Genomic DNA, 22,376 nt, shown 5'->3' with positions numbered 1-22,376 from the left:
TGGGACCAATCCCTGCCCCGTTTAGCAGTGAATCGATTTCGATTGGGCAGAGCCTTGCGCAGCCGCAGAGGCAAGGGCGGGGCGGAGAGAGAAGAACCTGGAACCTCTCGGGAGCCGGTAGGCTGGTAGGAATCGTAGAACCAGGACCCTAATGGCGAGTCATCTTCACTGTGCGCTGCACCTTTGAGCGGAAAGTGCTTTCTTTTCAGTCCTTAGCCTTAGTGTCACCTTTTTCGAGACAGGTCTCCCCGACTACGTTGTCTCGCGTAGGCTCTTAGTAATGTCATACGGCACCATTTTCATTCTCTTGAATAGTGCAAGGTTTTTCTCCTCTTAATATGCTCTTTCCTCCAACAACGTTGTAAACTGCAGGGGAGCAGGGCCCGTCCCATCTTGTTCATTCTTCCGTATCCAGCAGGGAAACAGAGCCAGAATTAGTAACCGTGCTGAAGTTGTTAATAGTTCAGCTGAATTATTAATGCAGTAAGGTACTGGATAAAAGAAGAATATATGAAAATAACTTTTTTCATCACTAAAACCATTAGTTAGATGTGGAAATGAAAGTGTAATCCCCAAAATGAAAAGATACCTAGGTGTAAGATTTCAATGGTAACATTAAGAAAAGTACGAAATAATTTTAAGCACAAAAAATTAAATTTGAATAAATGATGAAGGATTTTCTGGTTGGAAGACAATATAAAAATGGCATGTCACAAATAGTGTCTCAAAGGAGTATAAATGTAATGTTAGTCCCATCAGAATCTCTGTGGGTTATTGTTTTTGTTTTTTGGACCTGGAGAATACTTTGAAAAAAATCTGAAAGTTTGACAACACACTATGGTGAACCTGTGAAGAAATACGAATTCATACATTGATGGTAGGACTGAAAACTGATACAACCTTTAGGGAGGGCAATTTGGCAATATCTGTAAAAATTCCAAACACATTTACTCTTTGACCCAGCAATCTGGGAATATATCCTACAGGTACAGTTGCACAGGTATAAAATAACTTCTGTACAAGGTGGTTCATTTCAGTTGTGGTTTTTTTTTGTTTTGTTTTGTTTTTGTCTTTTTGTAAAAGCCAAAAATTGGAAACAACTCAAATGTCTGTCAATAGAGGATTGGTTAAATATATTATGGTATTCAGTGAACACTCTGAAGCTATAAAAATGGGGGATCTCTGTGTATACTAATTTGGGAAGATCTGCAAAATATACTAAGTGAAAAATGCAAGGAGCAGAACTGTGTATGTAGTTATAGTATGCTACCTTTAGGGAACAATGGGTAGGGTTAGGGTTACTAAGAGTATTTTTTTGTTCTGCAAGAAGCTTAAGTAAGCAATAATCTGGGGGTGGGTTATTGTAGAGACATATAATATTTTGAACCATATTAATATATTTCCAATTCCAAAATTAAAAGTTAATATTAAAAGTTCCTATAAAAAGAGTCAAGAGTATTTTGGGGGAAAAAATGAGAAGGGACTTGTCTTACTTGGAATTAAAACTTAATAAAACACTTGCACAGAAAATGACACATAAATGGAAGAGAAGAGAAAGTTCACAAGTGGATTGAGTGGGAAAGTGACGCTTTTTAGAATAAAATAGAATAAATGGTGTTTGCATAACTGGCTGCAATCTGGACAAAACAATATTAGATTCCTATCTCAGAGAAGAGGGGGAAATAATAATCATTGACTGTCAGGACATGAAAATTAAAATAACTCTATGTGGCTTTATCCCTCTCAAATTGGCAAAAAATAAAAAGACCAATAAAATCAAATAATAGAGGAGATTTCAGAAACCTGCACTTCTAAGCATTGCTGATAGGAATGGGAATTGCTACCTTTAAGAAAAGTCAATCAACAATATCTATCAAAATTATAATTACATGAACCCTTTAAGTAGACCAACTTTTAGAATCTATCAGAAATAAAAGTACTGGTACGAACGCACTGGTATACAAGGGCATTTGTTACAGCAAAAATCTCAAAACTGAGCTGTGTGTAATATGAACTGTGAGGAAGCCAGGACCCAACCTGGGTCGCCACTTCTGCATGTGTGCCAGGCCCCAGGATCCTCCCTCTGACCCCTCCTCCTGGTGCAACTTCTCCCTCTGGAGCAGGCCCTGCTGAACTAACCCAGGCTGAGGGATACCTGGCATGATCAACCTGGTACATGATCTGAGGCCGGCTTCCTCCTAAGTTGCCTCCTCCTTCTTCTCCTCCTTGACCATCCTCAAGGACACTTCTCTTTCCTCTTCTTCTTCTTCCTCCAAACCTCCTTTCCCCTCTCTTCTTCCTGCCTAGCTCCTCCTCATTGGTGAGCTTCTTGTGCCTTAATGCTGTGACACAGTCCCCAACCCCACTTCCCGCCTTCCTATCAGAAGTACACAGGAACCAGTTGCCCCAGAAAGCTGTGATTTTAAACCCCTTCCTTCCTTGCTGGAAGTATGTGTCTGTGCCTAAATAAAGCCCAGGTCTTTGTTTTAGTGCACCCACCCCCCAAAAATCTCAAAACTGTAACAGACTTCAGAATCCATTAAATTCCCTTATATTGAGGAAGATTTTAAAGTATGTCTTGAGGAAGTGATCTCATATCTTTGGTGTAATTGAGTCCCCAGTGTAAAGCTACGAGGGAAGAAATGGAAGGAAAAGGGGAGTTAAGTAGATTCATGGGGCTCTGTTTGCTGAGCTCACAGATATTCTGAGGTAGCACCGATAATTTTTTTCCATTCAGCTTTTTAATATTTATTGAACAGCAAGCTACTAGGTACCAGATTCTGTGATGGGGCCAAGTGGCATACAGAAGTGGTCAGGGGGGAGTTGCCTCACAGATCTTAGACTTGTCTAGGAAAGCAAATGGACATTGGGGAAGGGAAATGCTTGTAAGCTGCTTCTTTTATGGTTTTACAAGTCCTGTCATTCTTTTCTCCATTCCTATAAGTAAAATTGAACTGTATATTGCCAATTTGCTTATAATGCAAATTAAGAAAATTCCCAATACCTGGCCTTAAAAAGTGCAAATCCTCATGATTAACTAAAGGAATCTCTAAAAGAGATAAAGAGAAAGTAGCATAGAAGGGAGAGATAATATTCTGTGTGGTAAAAAAAAAAAAACTGCTCAACAAATCTGATTTTGTAAGATAATGTATTAAGAACATTCCCAGGGATGTCTATCTTGTTTTCCTGTGCAACATGGAGATTTGTGTGACTCTTCAAAACTCTGTGGAACTGTATAATTTATCTATGACAGCAGGACAAGTCACCTCAAAGCTTGATACATTGATACAACAACTACTATTTTATTATCTCTCACAGTTCTAGACTGGGCTCAGCTAGGTGGTTCTCACTTGGGGGTCTCCTATGTGGTTGTAGTCAGATTAGGGGCTGGGGCTGGAAGCATTTCGGAGGCTTCCTCACTCAAATGTCTGGTGGCTGATGTTAGTTGTCTGCCAGAACATCTGCATGTGGCTTCTCCATTTGGCCTGGGCTTCCTCAAAGAATGGTAGTTGGAGTCTAAGAACAAAAATTCTTTAAGAACCAGGTAGAATCTGTTCACCCTTTATGATCTAGCCTCAGAAGTTACATAATGTCACTTCCTTCAAGTCACAGATTCAAGGATTATGGACATAGACCCTACCTCTCCATGGGAGGAGTGTCAATATCACACTGTAAGCATAGCACATAATTTAGAAGATCTTCTACCATCTTGGAAGGTTCAGTTGGCCACACAGCTTGTTCTGTTCTTCATTAATATAAATGTATGTAAATGTAACTTGAACAAAGAGCACTTATAAGACTTCAAAAAAAATTAAATTCTTGCCATGTTCCATGAAAACAATTGTGTTAGATATTTTGTTTGCCCTCTTTAGAACTACTCTCCACCAGTCTCTGCTTTGCTCTTTTCCCATGAGAGCTGGCCTGTATGACTGTATCAATAAGCTTTCTTTCTTATTACTTTCTACTCATTGGGTCCTGCCAGTGAGTTGCACCTACAGAAGATCAGAAGTCCAGAAGAAATGAGGTCAGGATAATTTATTCCCTGGCTGGATTATGGGTTGGCTGCATTTCTTAGTCACAGCTCTGACTGAAGACCTATCCTATTCTTCCTTTGCTTCTTTAGGATTAGGGGTACCAATGGCTTTCCCTTGTTGCTAGCCCTGGAATGCTTTATTCTCTTGTTGGTTTCTCTTAATCCAATCTAAAACTTTGTAAACAATCCCTTTATTAAAATCTCAATTACTTGGTTTGAGTATGTAGAACTCTGACTGATAGTATTTTCAAACCCTGTAATTCTGATAAGTGATCTTTCTGAAAATAATTGACATTTCTATATTTCTAAAGAATATAAATGTTTGTAAGACTGCTTTGTCAGATCATCCATAATACTGACAAAATAAAAGCCTATGACTGCTAGATTTGCTGCTTTCATAGTTAAGAAACTTGTCTCATTTAAATTAACTGCACTAGATAAGCAATTCTGCATTGATTTAATTACATTTGTGTAAGCACCGCAAAGAAGGAAGTATGAAGAGCTATAAGAGGGGAAACTGACCCTTTGTGTGGTGAAGGTTAGGTCTTTCCTGAAGAAAGACATTTAAGAAAACTCAGGCAGGAAGACACATCTAACCCCAACTGGAAAATTGGTCATTTGCCATGGGCCAGGCACTGGTCACAGATACTTCACATATATTATCTAGTTTGTCCTCAAACTACTCTGTGACATGGGTATTGCCTTATTATCTATTTTTCATAGATAATGAACTCGATAATAGGAGAGTTAAATAACTGAGAGTGGTTATACAGTTCATTATTGAATGAATGGACAAATATATGAAGAGTGGGATTCTATGCAGAATTTTGAGGAGAAAGTCAAAGCCTCAAGTTAATCCAAGAAGCCTCTCTGCATCATGGAGATGCATGAGGAAGAGATCCCAAATACTGCAAGTCAACTTGTTCTTTGCTTCCTCCATTCAACAGTATGAAATTAATGCATCTTTGTACCAGGCACGTTTGGAGGCGCAGGGAATGAGTTGTGAACAAGATAGAAATAGATCCTGTTCTCTTAAAGCTTACGTTGTACTTAGTGGGGAGGCAATAAACTGCTGTGCAAAGATTAAAATAGGTTGATGTGATGGTGACCGTGGCCCTACTTTGGATTGTATAATCAGAGATCTGAATTAAAAGGTTTTGGTCACTTGATGGGCACAACCTGTGCTTTGGGTTACTTTCTCACACATTTGATGGTGGTTCCTCCCTTTTATCCCTCCTCTTCTCACTCTGCATTCCGGTCCCAACACCGAATTCGGACACACAGACCGCAGCCTCTCCGGTTTCGCCACTACCGCCCAGGTGTTTCCACTCAATGCGCCTGCCGTACAAGCCTGACCAATTAAATACAGCCCAGGGCTTCGAGGGGCGGGGAGTGGTTCCTCAGCTCCTGGGGAAGCAGAAAGGGGCGAGGTTTTGTCCTGAAACCTGTGGCTCCTGGCGGCCGGAAGTGAGCCAGAAAGTCGGAAAAGTTAAGTTACTTCTTGTCGCCAGAAGTCTGGGGGGAAAGCTAAGGCAGAGAAGGTGGGTGGCTGGCCTTGCCCAGCGGTTGGGGAGATAGAGGCGTTTGCGGTCAGACTTAGAGGCGATGCGAGGGAGGAAGGGAGAGGGACGCAGACACTGTGGGGTCGGGGTCGGCTGTGAGGGTCTAGCCTGGCCTGTCGGGACTCACATGGAATCCGCCTGGGCTTCCAGGGAACAGCCAAGTAGGCCCTGCTCCCAGCCTGCCCTCCTCGCCGCAGGGGCCAGTGGGCGGGGCCGCGGAGCTGGCCGCCCAGAAGCGCGAACAGAGGCTGCGCAAATTCCGGGAGCTTCACCTGAAGCGGGTGAGTAGCCCTGGGGGTCACCTGAGACCTGTCAGCTGGCCAGGCCTGTGCGCGTTTGTGAAGGAAGGGACGAGGAAACTGCTCCAGCGCGTGTGACAGACCCTCAGAGCAAGATGAAAGTTCTGCCCCAGGGTTCTCAACCTGGGAGCACATTGGAGTCACTATGAGAACTTTTAAAGACTACACATGCTTAGGCCTTACGTCCAGAGCATATGATTTGATCAGTTTCTGGACCCAGACATTGGTATTTTTTTTAAGCAACCTCTCACCGCACCCTCCTCTCAGTTCGCGTGATTCTGTCAAATCTTTCTTTTTATGAATGAGGACACTGCGGACCAGAAATGTAAAGTAACTTGTCTGTTGTCACACAGCAAGTTGGCTTCACTCATTCCGCCAGAAACGTCCCCTCCCCCTCAGTGGCCTCTAGTCTATCACAGCCAACCAGATGGTGTGGATACAGCGGTAAATACGGTAAGGCTTCTGCCTGGTGGTGGAGGTAGATCCATAACCAGTCATTACTCCACAGCTTGATAAATGCCATGTTAGAGGGAGGAACAAAGTGCCTCCGAGTGCAGTGAAGAAAAACACTACTAAAGTACAACTAAGCTGAGTAGGATACTATCAAACAAGTAAAGGAGTTGGGACCAGAGGTATCCAAATAGTAGGAACAAGGGCAAAGGAATAGTCCCCATTAGGGTACGAGGCCAGCAGGCAGCTGAGTGCAACTGGAGACAAGGGTATGTGTGAGGAGGGTAGTTATCTTTATTTGCGCAGAAAAACTCAGTCTAAAAACTAGTGGAACGTACATACTTAATTCACTTGAACTATTGTAAGAGAATAGGAGGCCAGATGATACGTGAAAAAGCAATGATACAATTCAAACATCCCTCCTTTGCCGTCTTTAATGAATCACTGGATCACAGGCAATGGCTGTGAACATCACAGAAAAGGAGAAAATCTGGAGATTATGTATCTCCTGTTAGATGTAACACTAGCTTCGTATAATCAGACTTCCCCAAAATCTAACCTGAATTGGATGAAGCCACTAGATCTAATGACCAATTTATAGGAAATACAGGAGATCAAAGGAATATGTTATAAGACATTATACAGAGGCAACTAGCAAAAGCCGCTTTGGGAAACAATAGGACATTCAACCCACTCATTTTCACACTCCCCAAAAAAGCAATGGATAAAGATGATGGAGAAGGAAACTATAGATTAAATAAACCTTAAGAGATATACATACATACTGATTAATCACAATGTATGGGACTTGTCTCAATTCCAATTCAAACAAACTGTAAAAATAACACTTATGAGACCATCAGGAAAATGTGAACACTGACGATATTTGATATTAAGGAATTATTTGGGGAGCATGCTGATGGTATTGTGATTAAAGAGATATTAAAATACTTAATATGTAGAGGAAACAACAGCTAGAAATCAGGAAATTTGGGTTCTTGGCCTGACTCTGCCATCAATTCTGTGACCTAAAACTTTCTGAACTTTATAGACAATAGGGGAATTAGTTTGGAGTCCTTTTCATACCACCTTCATGGTTTGTAAGTGTGACCACCTGTCCACTTGTTCAGTGTTCTTTAAATTACTATTTAAATTTATTTAATATTACTATTTCAAATGGGAATTTTTAATTTTAATCTCTTTTTAATCTGTAGGTTCTCTTTCCATTTTTGGGGGGGTTTGTTTTTGCTTTTTGAGGTTTTTTTGTTTTGTTTTGTGGGCTTGTTTTGGGTTAGCAGGAGTGGGGTGGGGGTGGGAGGCTGGGAGTTTGTTTTGTTGGGTTGAAAAAAAACAGGTTATTTTGTCTGTAGTTTCACAGTCAGGATTTGCATTCTGATGCATTCTGGTGGTGCCTCCTACCCTCTGTTTTTAAAGGGAGATTAAACAAGGTGTTAAGATAGGTATTTTTAGAGGTGTTAAACTGTTAGTTGCTGAAACTTTGTCTTCAACCCAATCTGAATTAAAAGAGGAATGAAAATGGAATCACTTTTTCAGTACGTGACTCAGAGTATTCAGTAGTATCTAAAATCCCCTCAAGTACCTCTGTACAGTAGAACTCATACTTCAGGAAACCCTGTTTCAGTCCAATCCTAAGAGACTTGCTTACATCACACAGCCAAGGAATAGTCAAATCAATATATTTCTCAGGCCTCCTTACTCCCAAATTATTGCTCTTTCCATCTTTACCACGTGGTTCCTCAAAGGCAGTGAAAGAATACTTTGAGGTATAGGTATGAATATTTACCTCATCTCGTCCCCCTACGTGAAATATCTCCAGCACACACACACACAGTGTAGCTCCCTTCCTTCCAGGATAAGACCCATAAGTCTATTTTGGATGGTCTACAATAGAAGAAGACAGATAACATGTTTGGATTTGTTTCCATACTTCTGCTGATAAACTTTATGTGTCCTGGTGGTAGAATGAAGCTCAAAAATTAAATCACTAGGAAGTTGTGAAGGAAGATAAAAGACTTAAACTACCTGCAAACTGGGAAGCTAAAAAAGCTCGTTTGGAATGGAAGGAAAGAAAAAAGTAAGTACACTTCTGCCTTCTTCACAAGCTGTGGATCAGATATTATATTGTGTTCTGTGAGGCAGTATATGGCATGATAGTTCAGCATTAAGCATTCTGGCTCTGGTTTCCTTGATCTGTACCTTAGAGAGTTGTGAGAAAAAAGTATATAAAACATTTACAACAGTGCACATCATTAGAGCCACATAAACAATGGATTTTAGGGTAAAAAGCTACAGTAACAAAAGCTTCAACAGTACTAAACAGTAAAACTCATGAGTCTGTCATGTATCAGTTCCCTGTTGAGCAGCCCAAGTTACCTGTCCTGATCCATCTGTGAGGGAGGTTGAGAAATGGGCAGCCATGAGCCCAGAAAGGAGGGGAGAAAGGATTTTGATGGACACCTAATGTGTCCCACACAGGTATTTTTGGTGTCATTGTTACAGATGTATTATTTCTTACAGATAATAGCAAATGCCACAATTTTCTTTGAAAATTGGTCAACTTACTGTCTTGATGGCTGTCTTTAGGACTTTGAGTTGAAAGGAATCAAGAAATTATATAAGGCAGTAAAGCTAATGTTCTTTTCCCTCTTTTTAGGAATGTGCAGCAAGGTGGGAAGACTGAGAAAGTGAAATTGCTGGAGATCAGTGCAGAAGATGCAGAAAGATGGGAGAAGAAAAAGGAAGAAAAACCAGATCTGGGTTTTTCAGGTAAAACTAACCTTTACTTTATTGGATGGACCTGTTAATGGCCCACTTAACAAGTCTAATAATGCCCCAACACTGAAAAACAATCTGGGTTCTCAGTTTTTTAGATTACGCTGCTGCCCAGTTAACGCCGGTATCATAGGTTAACCAAGCAGATCAAACCTGACATGGAAACATATGAAAGACTGAGAAAAACAGTAAGTTGATGTGATTTAAAAGTATACATTTTGTATGTTAGTGGAAGGCCTTGAATTTAAGAGAGCTTATCTGGAGCTTTTCTTCCTGGCCTTGGGTCCTGGCTCCACCACTTACTAGCTGTGTCACACAATTTTTCTGTTTCCTCATGTGTATACAGGGAATAATAGTGCTTACCTTATAGGGTTATGATAAAGAGTAAATGAATTCATACAGTAAACTTCGTCAGTGCTTAGCACATAGTAAGCACTGTGTTACGTTTTACCTGTTTATTATCATGATTACTGTTGTTCTAACTCCTTCCACAGGTAAAGGACACTGTAATACTTTCTAACTTTATCACGTACAGTAAAACATGTAAACTGCACTCCTTACCTAATTATGTAAGACAGGTCATTTGCTAAAGATCAAGACTATTTTAAAAGTGATCATGTAGTATAGTGGAGAGAGCTGTAAATTGTGCTGAGCACAGCATGTTATTCAAGCCCTCCTTCTGTATGAACTTGGTTAAGTCCACTCACCTGTGGTCCTCAGCTGACTCATTTGGGCTTTGGAGTAGATATTTCTTAAATATCTTTTTTCAAATCTGAATTGTTTCTTTGAAATCAAATATGATCCCAAAGTTTCCATTTCTGACCACTAAACAGTGTCCAGTTCTGAAGATATAGGATCTTTTTTTCTTTTTTGTTTTACTCACCACTTGCCTCTTTTTCAGCGGAGAGTAGTTCTACCCAACATCTAACAGTCTTCTTCATAGACCACATGTGCGTTCCACGGAGGAAATTGATAGGATGGTCACAGATTTGGAAAAGCAGTATTACAAGTCCAACCTAAAGTTTCAATACTAATTTCACGTTTAATAACAAAATTAATGTTATGGTCTTAAAGTGTAGCAAGTGGATAGAAATTAAGGAACATCTTGAGTTATTGCTTTGAGGAATGGTCCCATTCCAACATCTATTTGTGTTTGAAGGGGTAATTATTAGGCAGAACCTACAGAGTATGTATAAAAATGCTCTCAACATAGTATAATGTATCACTGCCCTTATATTTCAGTATGAACTTGGGTAATTTCCCAAACTGCAGACCAGACCATCTGATGGTACTGTTAACTTATAAAATTAAATTCAGGAATGCTCATTGAACATATTTCATTGCAGGATGCTTTTCTAAAGGTATTGTTATCAATCTTAACTATTAAGAACAAAAAAGCAGCTTTGAATTTTGTGTATTTGTTTACATTACAGAATTGAAAAACGAGACAAATATAGCCGGAGACATCCTTATAATGATGATGCAGATATTGACTACATTAATGAAAGGAATGCCAAATTCAACAAGAAGGCAGAAAGATTCTATGGGAAATACACAGCTGAAATTAAACAGAATTTGGAAAGAGGAACAGCTGTCTAATCTCCTTTAGGAACTGTTTTGACTGCCAAATTGTACCAGTAAACTAGGACTCATTCCTTTTATAACTTGTAGTAAAGTGTTCTACAAATGTCTGTGTATTTTCATACTTATATATTTATTACTCAGTTTTTGAAGAAAAATTTGTCTTGTATTTCTTTGTTTAAAGTGTGTGCTTAACATGTGCACTATGCTAGGCTTAAAATTCTTAGATACAAAGACAAGTCATCGTCATGCTGAAGTTTGTCATTTATTTGACTTGACCTAGAGTTGAACTTGGGAGCTTCAGAGATGGGATGCTAAATTGGTAGTAATTATTCTTGTAAGCTGTGGTAGGTAGTGAAAGGAAAGCAATGACAGTGGCTACCGGAAGTTCACTCTAGCCCCTCTCCCCAGGATATGGTCACAACTAACAGGTGCTCACTTGTCCCATGTTCTACCCCATGGCCCAGGTGCATTTATGGGGCAAACATAGGGAGGGTAGGAGACTGATTTTCCAAAGGCATTTTATAAATACGCCAGCCTTCAAAAAGCAAATATCCCTTGGAAGAAAGTAAGTTAAAACATTTGGTAAAAATATTATTAGGACATGTGGTCTTAGTAGTAGTTATGGGAAATAGAGGATAGAAAACTGGTAGTCAGGAGTATTACATGAAAGTGAATATTAATTGTGCCATGTTATGTGAATAAAAATGACTAGGATTGAGGTCAGTAAGTAGGTTGGGCACATGAGTAGGAAGCTCTGATTTAGCTAATGATGGGCTTATAAAGATGGTAATATTAGTGCTATTAATAAAGGTATGTTCAATGTATTGTGAATAGGTAAATTTTAACACTATGGTACATTCATACAATTATACAAGACAGATCTATACTAACATGAAAAGATGCGCTCAACTATATATAGGGAGGTTTGTACAGGCATAGAAAAAATCCAGGAGGTATATCATACTATTTATAGTGAGTGATTACCCCTGGGGAATGGGAACAGAGGCGATATAATTTTACTTATTTTTTAAAATAATATGATACAAATAACCATACTGCCTAATCTTATCCTAGGAATAATCTGCCATAGTTTTTTGTTCCCCAGTATTTTCGAAGAAACATTTAATACCTTTGTACTAAGGGAAAAGGAGAGGAGGGAAAAATTACTAAGGGTAGGTTTCATAGACATCACTGCCTGGGTTTAAAGGACAAATAGGATTTCTCCAGAGGAGAAAAGCACTCCCAACAGACAACCAAATAAGCAGATGTCAGTATAATTTGAAGACTACTCTGATGGTGACTGGGTGGATGGTAAAAGCCACAAATTCAAACAGGCAATACTGTAATAAGCTCAGTATAGGAAAGGTTCATTTTGTAGAGCTGAGGCAAGTATTGGAAACTGGAGCTTAGAAAATTGATAATTTTCAGTTAGCAGATGGTAGTTAAAAGGCAGAGTGAAGGAAATTGTCAAAATAGCTTGTAAAGAAAGGCCAAGGACAGAATCCCAACAGTGGGCAAAGGACAAAGAGCCCCTGTAGACAATGGGAGAGATCAAAGAAAGGCATGTAAATCTCTGCGTGAATGACAGAAAAAATTGAGAAAGGACTCCACAAAAGAAATAGTGAAAAGGGAGCACTCATAGAAACGTTTCATTTTACTAAGTAAGCTTAGTAAGTGCTTCAGCAAAGACAACTAAAGGACAGCATGCTGTGGTGCATTAGTTCAGTAAGCATGGCTTCTCTACAAGAAAAGCAAAGTATTACAGACCTGAACCTACTGTCTAGGGCTGTGATTTCCAAAATGGTAGCCACTCACCTCATATGCCTAGTGATCACTTGAAATGTTGCTAAGGCAAACTAAGTTGTGCTTTTAAGTGTAAAATACACTGAATTACACCACCTACCAAAAAAACCCCCACAAAAAAACCCACTTTCTTAAATGTTGAAATGATATTTTTAAATATACTGGGGTAACTTAAATTCACCTCTTTTTACCTTTTTCAATGTGGCTCTTCTATTGGACAACAATGAATTTAGTCTCTTGGTGTAATTTCCCACTGCCACTACCAGCTTGCTGTAATTGTCCACAGATTATATGACATGGTATCACACCTGGGCAACTACATGCCACTTACATGACAGCCCATCTGGGAACATCCACAGTTAATCTGTGTTACAAAGCCTAGGAGAGACTGAACACAATAGTCCAGGCCAGGCACAAACAACAAGGTCAAGTTAAACAAGGACTGATAGGACTCCATAGGGTAATTATGAAAAAAAGCATTCTTTTCAGGAGACTAGGTAGTAAAGAGAAAATGAGCCAAAAAAGAAAAGAAAGGAATATAGGGAAGTCTCAAACCAAAGGAAAAGATCACTGTAGCAGTGAATCTCAGAAATGGCACACAGCCACAGCAACTAGCTAAACCTCTTAAAGGAAAAGGTTTGAAGAGATTACATGACTTGTCCACTTAGCTGTTAAGGGCTGCATTTGAACACAGGTCACAATCAAAGCAAGTGCTTTTCTGTTACCAGCTAAGTGAGCGTGAAAATGATCCTAGCATTGTCAGTTCACTCCAAGTCCCCCTTATAAGGAAATCCTTGAGTTCTGCAACTTTGCTAAGGATACCAACAAATGATACTAACAAGGGTGTTCATGTTTTTTTTAAGTTTTAAAAATACTGAGGGTGTCCGCTTTTTTAAAAGTTACAAATGCTGATGTCCTCTTGGACTCTGCTGTAACTGTATCAGTCTACCAATAGTCTCGGGTCTCCTTAGAATAAAATGCATCTGCTATGTAAACTTTGTTACCTTTCAAAGCATGTTACCCACCCCCAAGAATTTTGAGAAAGACATTTTACCCAGAATAGCAACTCTTTCTCCTAGGAAATTCCCCTTGTACAAATCATGTGCCACTGGCTTGAGGGATGAAAATGTGACCAAGGCTATGTAAGTGATAGAGATAGGAATTACACATCCAGGAGTGTATAATATACATCCAAGTCTTCATACATTTTCCCACGGGGTCAAATTTTAGAAAATTGTATTGGATAGAGCTCTCTATGACAAAAATCTATTATCTGCACTTCCCAGTAAGTGGTTACTTAAAGCTCAGTTCATCAGTCCTACCACTTCTCAAGTGGTCAACAGCCACATGTAGCTAATGGCTGTCTTAAAGGAAAATGCAGGTGAAATACTGGACAGTACACATCTTTTATACTATAGTACATCCCACTTGAGGACCTTTACCATCTTTTTTAAAGTCTACTTCTACTCAAGAATTAGGATTTAAGCCTGGCCCATCTATTCATCTAATTTCTGGGTGTCTGTCTTATTTGTTGTTTTGCCTCTAATATGCTCATCCTATCCTCTAATTTGTTATCCTTGCCTATTAGAAGCGTACTTTATTGTTTTCTAAATTTCTGTTCTGAATCTGCTCAAGATTGTGGCAAGAGTCAAGAGAGAAGGAAAGAAAAACAATCAATAGTAAGCGCCCTCCCCCAACTTTAAAATAAAACCTCATGCATGTTTTTGGTCTACCAGAAATTTTTTTCCTTCTAGCAAGACATGTTTTACTGCTAAAGCCTAGCACATATGCACAATAAATTCATTAAGCTGGCTCCTTCGTTTAACTCAAAACATTGATCTTTTAAGTCAAGTAACACTTGCAGAAACAATCTAAGTGGCTTAAATCTAATATTGGTATCCACTAGTATATATTAATAGGCAAATACTACTACAAAAGTCTCTAATTAGCTATTATTTAGACCAACTGTCCAGATCTTTCAGTTAAAGATAACATCCATTTTTAAATTTTCATGTGCTTTAGCTAAGGTTCTTCCCAGCTACAGCAGCATTAAAGAATTTCAAATTAATGAATTTCATATTTAGAATACTTATTAAAGCATTATAAAAAAATGCAACTAAAACCTCAGATTTTATAGCTCATTGAGGTATTCTGTTTCAGCCTAACTTTCCTGCCCTTAAGCTCAATTCTTCCAGCACAACAGTATGGCAGGATTCCCAAATTTTAATAAGAATCTACATCAATGGAGAATATTGTTATGATTTAGTTTCTAATTGAGGTCGGGGGGAGAGACTTGAGATTCAGCATTTCTCACAAACTCCCGGGTTAAGGTCAGTGAGAGTGTAAGGTCCCCCATGCTCAGTCTGTGAATGTGGAACTAACTGATTTAGCAAGGCTTTTAGAGATACAGCCTTATTCTTCCCATTAAAGACCCATTATGTAAAATATACACAATTAACTGAGACTAAAATAATAAAAACACATTTTATTAAAATATATACAAGATAAAGAGTTCAATTACTGTGTTTATCTTAAAAATTTCACTTCTATATAACCAATCCATATTATATAAAATATTTACAAGTATATTTACAAGGATCCCACCTGTGCGTAACCTCTGGTCCATTTGTCCTATCTCCTGTCTGCAAGAGAAATCTAGAATGTTAATATTTAAATATTAAGTATTTACATCGTCGTGTCATCATTTGTCATTGCGACAATTACCACTAAATGGTGCACAGGAATGGAATAATGCTAGAAACACAAATTTGCAATAAAGTGCATTTCAGGTAACCTTAGCCATTGGTTTTTTTTTCAGACGGGTATCCACAGTCCATATGGACTTTTCTTCTTATCTATCTTTGGGGACCCTGAAGAGGTCTCTTCAGCAGTAGCTTTAGCTGACTTCTGAAGCATTGGCTTTGCTACAGAATTCTGTAAAGAGAACAAATTCTTAAGTCAGCTTCCCAAACACATATATTATACATAAAAAACGTGCTTTTACAAGATACATTAAATAATTCCATTTAAGATTATAACTTAAATATTTCAGCAATTGAAAAGTTTTAAGAGCAATATTTAAAAGACAAAATATTCAAACTGATAATGTGGGTATTAGATGGAATTATATCAGTCACTTCTAAGAGCCACACAAAAAGATACTAAAAAATTTAAGTAGCTTAGTAGGCCTCAAATTATCATCATAAAGACAAAAACTGTAAGTCAACAAAAATAAAAGCTCACATGACAGAAATATGTTCTATGTCCAATTTTTGAGTGGTTAATACTTAGATATACTTACATTAGAGCTAAAAGCTATGCTTTTTTGCTGGGAAGACTTTCCACTGGGATTTTTAGTTTCATCTTCTGTTAACTTTTCCGACAGCTAGACAGGTAAGAAAAAATATGTATTTTAAAAAGCTATACCCTTGGTTTACAGTACTGTATAAAAAGCAGCCCAAAAATGTATTATAAATTTAGTTGGAGAGATCTAACCAAATAATTAACAGCCTAAAATAAACATGGTACTCTGTTGAGTTTTCCCCATAACAAAGGTGCTTGAATGATAGGCTTAAAACACTCTTCCCCATAAAGCAGTATTGTATCTCCTGATGCAAATTCAATAACTTTGAAAGTAGTCGTACCAAAAAATACCTAGTTTCAAAGAACTAAGGCATTTGTCAGTCTAGTTGGGAACCTGATCATCCGAAAAAGCAACTCAACTAAGATCTTATTTGTCTATCACTAATACTTAGGCTCGGTTAAGATAGGAAAGATGGATTATCTCCTCTCATTCAGACTCAGATGTGGGTTTGCCTATCAATTCCTAACTACCTTAAACGTTTAAAGCTATCAATTTTATACTGCAGAATTTCTGGAGAATTGTAATAAACTTATCTGCAAGTGAAGCAGGCCTCTTCTTCTGTAATCTCTCAAAACATCTGGAATATATTGCATATATTATGAAAGGGACACCTATATCAGATGCCCCACCACTAGAAGTACACTTTTGTTTAAAAATTGTCTTCAGTACCTTATTCAAATAGTACCTGTCCCAAATTCTAGCATGCACATGGATCTATCAACAAAAAACTAAGCTTTCAGTGTGTCAACATAAAGTTCAAATTAGTTAAACCTCTGATGCTTTTGCCCATGTATCAATTACCAACAGATTTTCTTCATCAATGTCTGGAGACCACATTCATGATTTCTATAAGACAGAAATAAAGCAGATAAACTATACTGTATGTTGAATACAGAATTTGTGGGAACATAATGCTGCAAATGAAAGCTACATATAAATACTCTGTAAGAACTAGCTAAAACAACTTGGTAACTGCACAGAAATCACCAAAATACTAGCTACAATTATGAAAGTAAATTAGTACTGTGCCAACTGAAAATAAAGTTCATCTGTCTCCCATTTTCATGGGGGAAGATTCTGTCCAGTATTGTCAGATCTGTTATTTTCATTTTAACAAATTATATTTAGCTAGCCTTTCCAGGCAGCAGTCTAGGGCAAATCAAATAAAAATGGCTAATCAGATCTTTCTGGCAGTAGTTTTCTGAAGATTTTGTTTGGATAAACCTAGAATACTTACCTCAGACTTTGCCCGGTTATTCAGTACAGCCGTACCACGGTTTGTTTCTTTAGATACAGAAACAGTTCTAAGACTAGCTGGCAAGTCAAAGTTGGCAGTTCCTAATGTTTTTGCTGCATTGGCTTTTGCTATTTCTAACAGCTCCATTCGATCTACAAAACATAAGAATGTTCATTAATTCTGTAGTATTTCCCCGAAAGACTTAATCACAAAACAAGTTTCTGCTTTTTTAACCCAGCAATATACGGAAGTTTAAATAACATTTCCTGTGACACTTTCAGCAATTGTGGAACATCTGGCTGAATTTATAGGTGTCCACTGCACTAGTTTTACTTTTGCGAAGATTTTTTTCATAATAAAGTTTTTAAAAACTGAAAATAAACGATTTCATATGTAAGATGTAACTATTCATGGAAACAGAACTCTCTTTTGCTGAAGAAAATAAGCATCCATAAATAATCTACAATTAAAAGCTTACAATGGGTAAATAAATCACTAACATTTTGAAGACTCCACCAAGAACTTCCCTCCACCCTGAGCCATTTACATGTAACACAGAAACGTGACTCAGTCCCAAGAGGAAAGAATGGCGCCCATCTTAAAACTGTGTGCCAACTGTAGCGTAGTTTTAACCATTAATCTACAGACGTCCTTCCTCTTTCCTCCAAAAGCCTCTCTCTGCGACGGACTGACCTTTTTCACTTAGGCGAAAGGGGGATGGGCTCCGCGACCTGGTCCGGGATCGCCCCCTCCAGCTTCTGCGCTCCTCGGAGTAGAAGGTGCGGCCGAAGCCGTAGTACCGGCGGCTGCGCGCGATAGCGTAGGCCCTCCGGTAATAGGAGCGGCCCCGGGAGCGGGAGCGGCTGCGGGACCGGCAGGACCTCCTGGGGGAGCCGTAGCGCCTCTCCGGGTACCGGCGGCTGCGGGACCGCGAGCGGCTCCGCGAGTAGGATCGGGAATAGCGCCGGTACCTCCTCTGGTAGCGCCTCCGGGAGTGGGACCTCGACCTGCTCCTCCGCCGGGGCGGGCTGCGGCTCCTGGACCACGAGCGGCTCGAGATGCTGGACCGGGACGGAGATCGAGAGCTCTGGGGAGAGCGGCTCCCCGACGCTGAGGACAGGCGGCTGGACGGGCCCGACCGCGACGACGAGGGGGACGCCTTGCGCGGCGAGCCCGGCCACAGGTCGTTGACGTAACTGGACATCTCGGCCGACAGCTTCCGAGCTTCCTTTTCTCCGAGGATCTCTTCCAGGAAACTTGTTTCTAAAAACAAACGAAAGGGGAGGGGAAAAAATGAAGCCCCGGAAGTGAGTCGCGCGGGCTGGCCGGGGGCCCAGAAGGAAACGAGCCTCCTGGCCTCCGGGCAATGGCGCCGCCACCTGCCAGCCCTGAAGCGCCGCCATCGTCCCCGTCCCGTAGGGCCCGCACTGCCCCGGCCACGCACGGGATGAGGTGCCTGCGGGACCCACCCCGTCACCAGAAAACCCACCGCAGGCCGTCGACGCCTCTCTCAACACGGAAAGAAAGGCCCGACAGACGCCTTCCTTTCGAAGCTGAAGACGAAGAAAGGCCTTTCGCTGCCGCTCCCAAAAAGCAAAACCTACACCTCCACCTCCGACGTCCGGACGCGATCTGAGCCGAGCGTCCGAAAACGCGTCGAAAGTACCAGAAGCTGACGCCCTGCGCATGGGCAGGGACGTTAACGCATGGGCGTGGCTCCCCTCTCGTCCAACCGCCGCTCTTCTCTCGCCACCAGGCGACCCACCCTTCGCTTCGCCCAATGGCCTCCAGGATGCGCATACGCGCCTCAGACCGGGTTTGGGGAAGGAAGGGGGAGGATGATGCCGCTCCATCCGGGTATCTGCCTGTGTTTGTTTGGTTTTCTCCGCTGGAACTAAGTGAGGGTGAGGCGGCCCAGCGCGGGTGATAGCGGACTGTAGTACTGCCCGGCCGATGGTGACTGGGTCATTGTGTCCACCCTTTGGGAAGCTGCAGGCTCAGGCTGTGCCTTGCTGGACCCTTCCTGGCCACCTCCTGCTGACCCGTATCTCCTACTGCGGGAGAGGGCGACCGCGGCCGAGCTCGGCCAGGCCGCCGCACAGCGCCCCTCCCCGGACGTCACAGGATGTCTGTCAGTGCAGTATCTTAGAAGGGATTTTTTCACTCCCGTGTTTTGGCTAGGAAAAGTAAGAAAAGCGGAGACAGAATACAAAGACACCCATAACTGACCTTTAATCTAGGGGTTCAGAATGATGTCTGAGATGTCTATTCCAGTGTGCTTAGTGTTAGGGAATAAATACTGGTGACTATTATTTCCAGAGATTTATAAGTAGGATACATTTCAAACATACTTACTGTTGTTAATAAAGCATGAAAATTGCCTTGAAATAACTTTTGGTTGGATGAACTAAACACTTCTTAAGGAGAGTCTGCCTTCCTATAGGGCTTCTTTGCAAGTCAAGAAGATTTACAAAAGCCACTTTCTTTGGAGGGAGATACAAAATCAGTTATCCTGTATTATATAGGGTGGGCCCAATCTAATCACAGGAGGATTCACCATCCTGTTGCTGCTTCTGAAGTGTTGTGGGGTATCTTATCTACAAGGACTCCAGAGAGGCCTCGAGGAACTAAGGATGGCTCCCAGCTGACAGCACCAAGAAAACAGCCCTACAACCCCACAGAACTGAGTTCCACCGACACCTGAATGAGCAAGGTGTTGGGGATTCTCCCTTAGCTTAGTCGTCCAAAAAGAACCAGCCCTGCTGACACCTTGACTTTAGCCCAGTGAGACATCTCACCTACAGAACTGGAAAATAAATCGGGGTTGATTTAAGCCACTAAGTTTGTGGTTATCTGTTACTGAAGCAGTAGAAAACTAATACATTCACTAGAATTTTATAGCTTTTTTTCCAGACACATCTTGCACTTGTCTTGCTAGGTGTATTCTGAAATATTTTGATCTTATTTGTGGATTGTGAATAGGATCCTTTTTGTTAAATGTTCACTTTGTGTGTCTTAAAAGGTACACAACATCTAGCTGAGTCTTTACACCCAATGTGAAAGATTTTTTTTTATTTGATAGGTAAATTCAACCCATTTACATTTATTGGAGTAACTGCAATGTTGATCTTATCTCTTCCATTGGTGTCTATTACTTGTTTTACCTTGCTTTCACTTTTCCCATTTTTCTTTGCCAGCTTCATTAAGTATCTCCTCCTCCTCCCTCCCATTGTTCATTTAGAGGTTCTGCAATGCTTCATCACACCATTAATGGTTTAATGGTGATCTTTTCATCTCTACAAAATATATTTAAATGTGTTTCTACTCCCTCCTTCCACAAATATTTACAGAATGTTTATTGGATTAGATGCTGTTGGTTAGATTAAGAAAAATTTAGTAGTCCTTTCCCCTACCAAAATTACAGTTTTTCATTAATTTTAATAACAGCTAATTTTGTCTTTTTATCTTCTTTCTTTTTAAAGAATTTTCTTTCTTTTTTTTTTGAATCTAATTTTTTTAACAGAGGTACTGGGGATTGAACCCAGGACCTCGTGCATGCTAAGCATGCGCTATACCCCTGACCTATACTCCCACCCAATAACAGCTAATTTGGTAAGTAGTGAGGAATCTGAAGATATATAAAATAAAAGCTAATTATCCATTCCCTAGAGGTACAGAATCCTCTAAAAGAGGTCCCCATTCTTCTTCCCCATAATTTAGAAATAACTGATGTTAACATTTTCAAACTCTTTCAAATATATAAGCCTATGGTATTTTTTAGGAATATGGGCTCATTTTAAACATACTGATTTGAAACTTGCTTTTATAATCAATATCCTTGAAGATAAACCATATAGATATAATTTATCAGCTGTATAATATTCCATAGTCTAGAAGTACCAGAAATTAATTTTTTATCCTTTATTGTTTATTCATGGACATTCATGTGGTATCCCATTTTTCCACCACTAAAAACTATGCCTTGGAACCAAAGTCAGATTCTAAAAATGTCCGAGGAGTTGCAGAGCTCCTCTGCTGGCTCCTAATACGTGGCTTCAAGGTCAACAGAGCCATGTCCAGGATATAACCTGGAGCAGCTGATTGCAATGAAGACCACAGCACCACGCAGGGAGTTACCTCCGAAGTACCTTAGGTGGGAGCTCAGAGGGTAAGCTTAGCTCTCAGAAAGACAAGGTAAGAGGAGCTTGTGACCATGGAGCTCATCTAGAGGGTGAGAGCTGAAAAGAGGAAAGAGAAGCTCTGAGTAATTCTAACACAGAGGAAGGCATATTCACTGATCTTAGGTCAGAGATGAGATGAGACAGCTCTGTTGTTAGAGCTACTGTAGAATCATTAGCTGCAATCAACCATTGCAGCATTCAAGGCAATTAACACAAAGATCAATAAACTCCAATCTGATGTGACATTCCTGTCTCCCAGGATGTCCTAAGGAACTCCTGCCATTGGTTCAAACACCACCCCATGTGGGCTTGCCCCTCCACTGCCTGCAATTACTGAGCCTCACTGTAACTAGGCTATTATTCCTACTGCTCCTCCTGATGACTGCTTCTTGGGTTGGTAGCTCCTGCATGGAAACACCAGGCTTGCAGTGCTATTCAGGAGGCACCCCTCGATGTATCAACACATCTGTTTCCTGCCATAAAGACTTATCACATGAGGATGTTATCTGCAACATTACCTTGGAAGCTGACAACCATTTCCACATTGCAGCCACCATTGAGAAGTGTTAGGAAGTCTCCTGTACCATGTTATTTGGCTTTTGGGTGTCTATTCAGAAGCCAGGAAAAGCAAGCAAACAGAACACAGATCCAGATGTGCACCTGCAATATCATTCCCAATAACCCACAAAGGTGCAATTACTGGTGATGTTATTACAATGAGGACCGATCAGCACCTCTCCTTAACTAAGAATGTGACATTTGTGTCCATGCCTAATGGTCACCTGTATTTCTCATCTGAGGATTGCTCTACTCTGCACAGCAGTGTAACTCTTCAGTGCACACCTTTGCTCACTGGAGTGCTGCTCCTCAATCAGACGAGGTGTCTTGGCCATAGTCACCTGAACATCAGAGTAACCATAAGTGACTGTACATCTGTGGATTATGTTACATAACCAGCACAAGGAATTTGACGTCAGTATAGGCACAGTCACAGGCAATGTAATGACGAGAATGTCAACAGGTTCAGAATAGAAGAAATAATGCACAAGGCTACACTATTGGTACTGTAA

The 22,376-nt window shown here is 40.4% G+C and overlaps 1 protein-coding gene and 1 pseudogene across 7 annotated transcripts; one reads left to right on the top strand and one right to left on the bottom strand.

Annotated features, from left to right (window-relative positions):
* The first annotated feature begins 131 nt into the window (after nucleotides 1–131).
* Nucleotides 132–10,967, top strand: LOC105063493 (pre-mRNA-splicing factor Syf2-like; annotated as a pseudogene).
* A 4,027-nt stretch (nucleotides 10,968–14,994) lies between these two features.
* Nucleotides 14,995–19,168, bottom strand: RSRP1 (arginine and serine rich protein 1). Of its 7 annotated transcripts, none has more exons than XR_006722313.2 (6): nucleotides 18,615–19,166; nucleotides 17,819–18,388; nucleotides 17,126–17,277; nucleotides 16,690–16,734; nucleotides 15,826–16,465; nucleotides 15,308–15,458 (listed from the first exon to the last, which is right to left on the bottom strand). XR_006722313.2 is itself a non-coding variant. In XM_010948062.3 (5 exons), the coding sequence occupies exons 1-5, from the start codon at nucleotides 18,976–18,978 to the stop codon at nucleotides 15,339–15,341; spliced, it is 1,290 nt and encodes a 429-aa protein (XP_010946364.3). In that variant the 5' UTR covers nucleotides 18,979–19,141; the 3' UTR covers nucleotides 14,995–15,338. The 7 variants fall into 7 exon arrangements, 1 of the variants encoding a protein (XP_010946364.3); XR_006722314.2 differs by having other exon boundaries at nucleotides 15,826–15,909; XM_010948062.3 differs by lacking the exon at nucleotides 16,690–16,734 and having other exon boundaries at nucleotides 14,995–15,458; nucleotides 15,826–15,909; nucleotides 18,615–19,141.
* Between the last annotated feature and the right edge of the window lie 3,208 nt (nucleotides 19,169–22,376).

This window comes from Camelus bactrianus, chromosome 13 (genome assembly GCF_048773025.1).
Source record: "Camelus bactrianus isolate YW-2024 breed Bactrian camel chromosome 13, ASM4877302v1, whole genome shotgun sequence".
NCBI lineage: Eukaryota > Metazoa > Chordata > Mammalia > Artiodactyla > Camelidae > Camelus > Camelus bactrianus.
The sequence above is the reverse complement of the archived record's forward strand: the minus strand, read 5'-3'. Positions and strand labels throughout refer to the sequence as shown.

Coding starts and splice junctions, on each gene's coding strand:
- RSRP1 (XM_010948062.3), bottom strand. CDS start 18,978: ATGGAGCGGCATCATCCTCCCCCTTCCTTCCCCAAACCCGGTCTGAGG. Junction 18,389..18,614: donor AGAGGCGTCGACGGCCTGCG/GTGGGTTTTCTG, acceptor GTTTGTTTTTAG/AAACAAGTTTCCTGGAAGAG. Junction 15,910..17,125: donor ATAACCGGGCAAAGTCTGAG/GTAAGTATTCTA, acceptor TTACCTGTCTAG/CTGTCGGAAAAGTTAACAGA.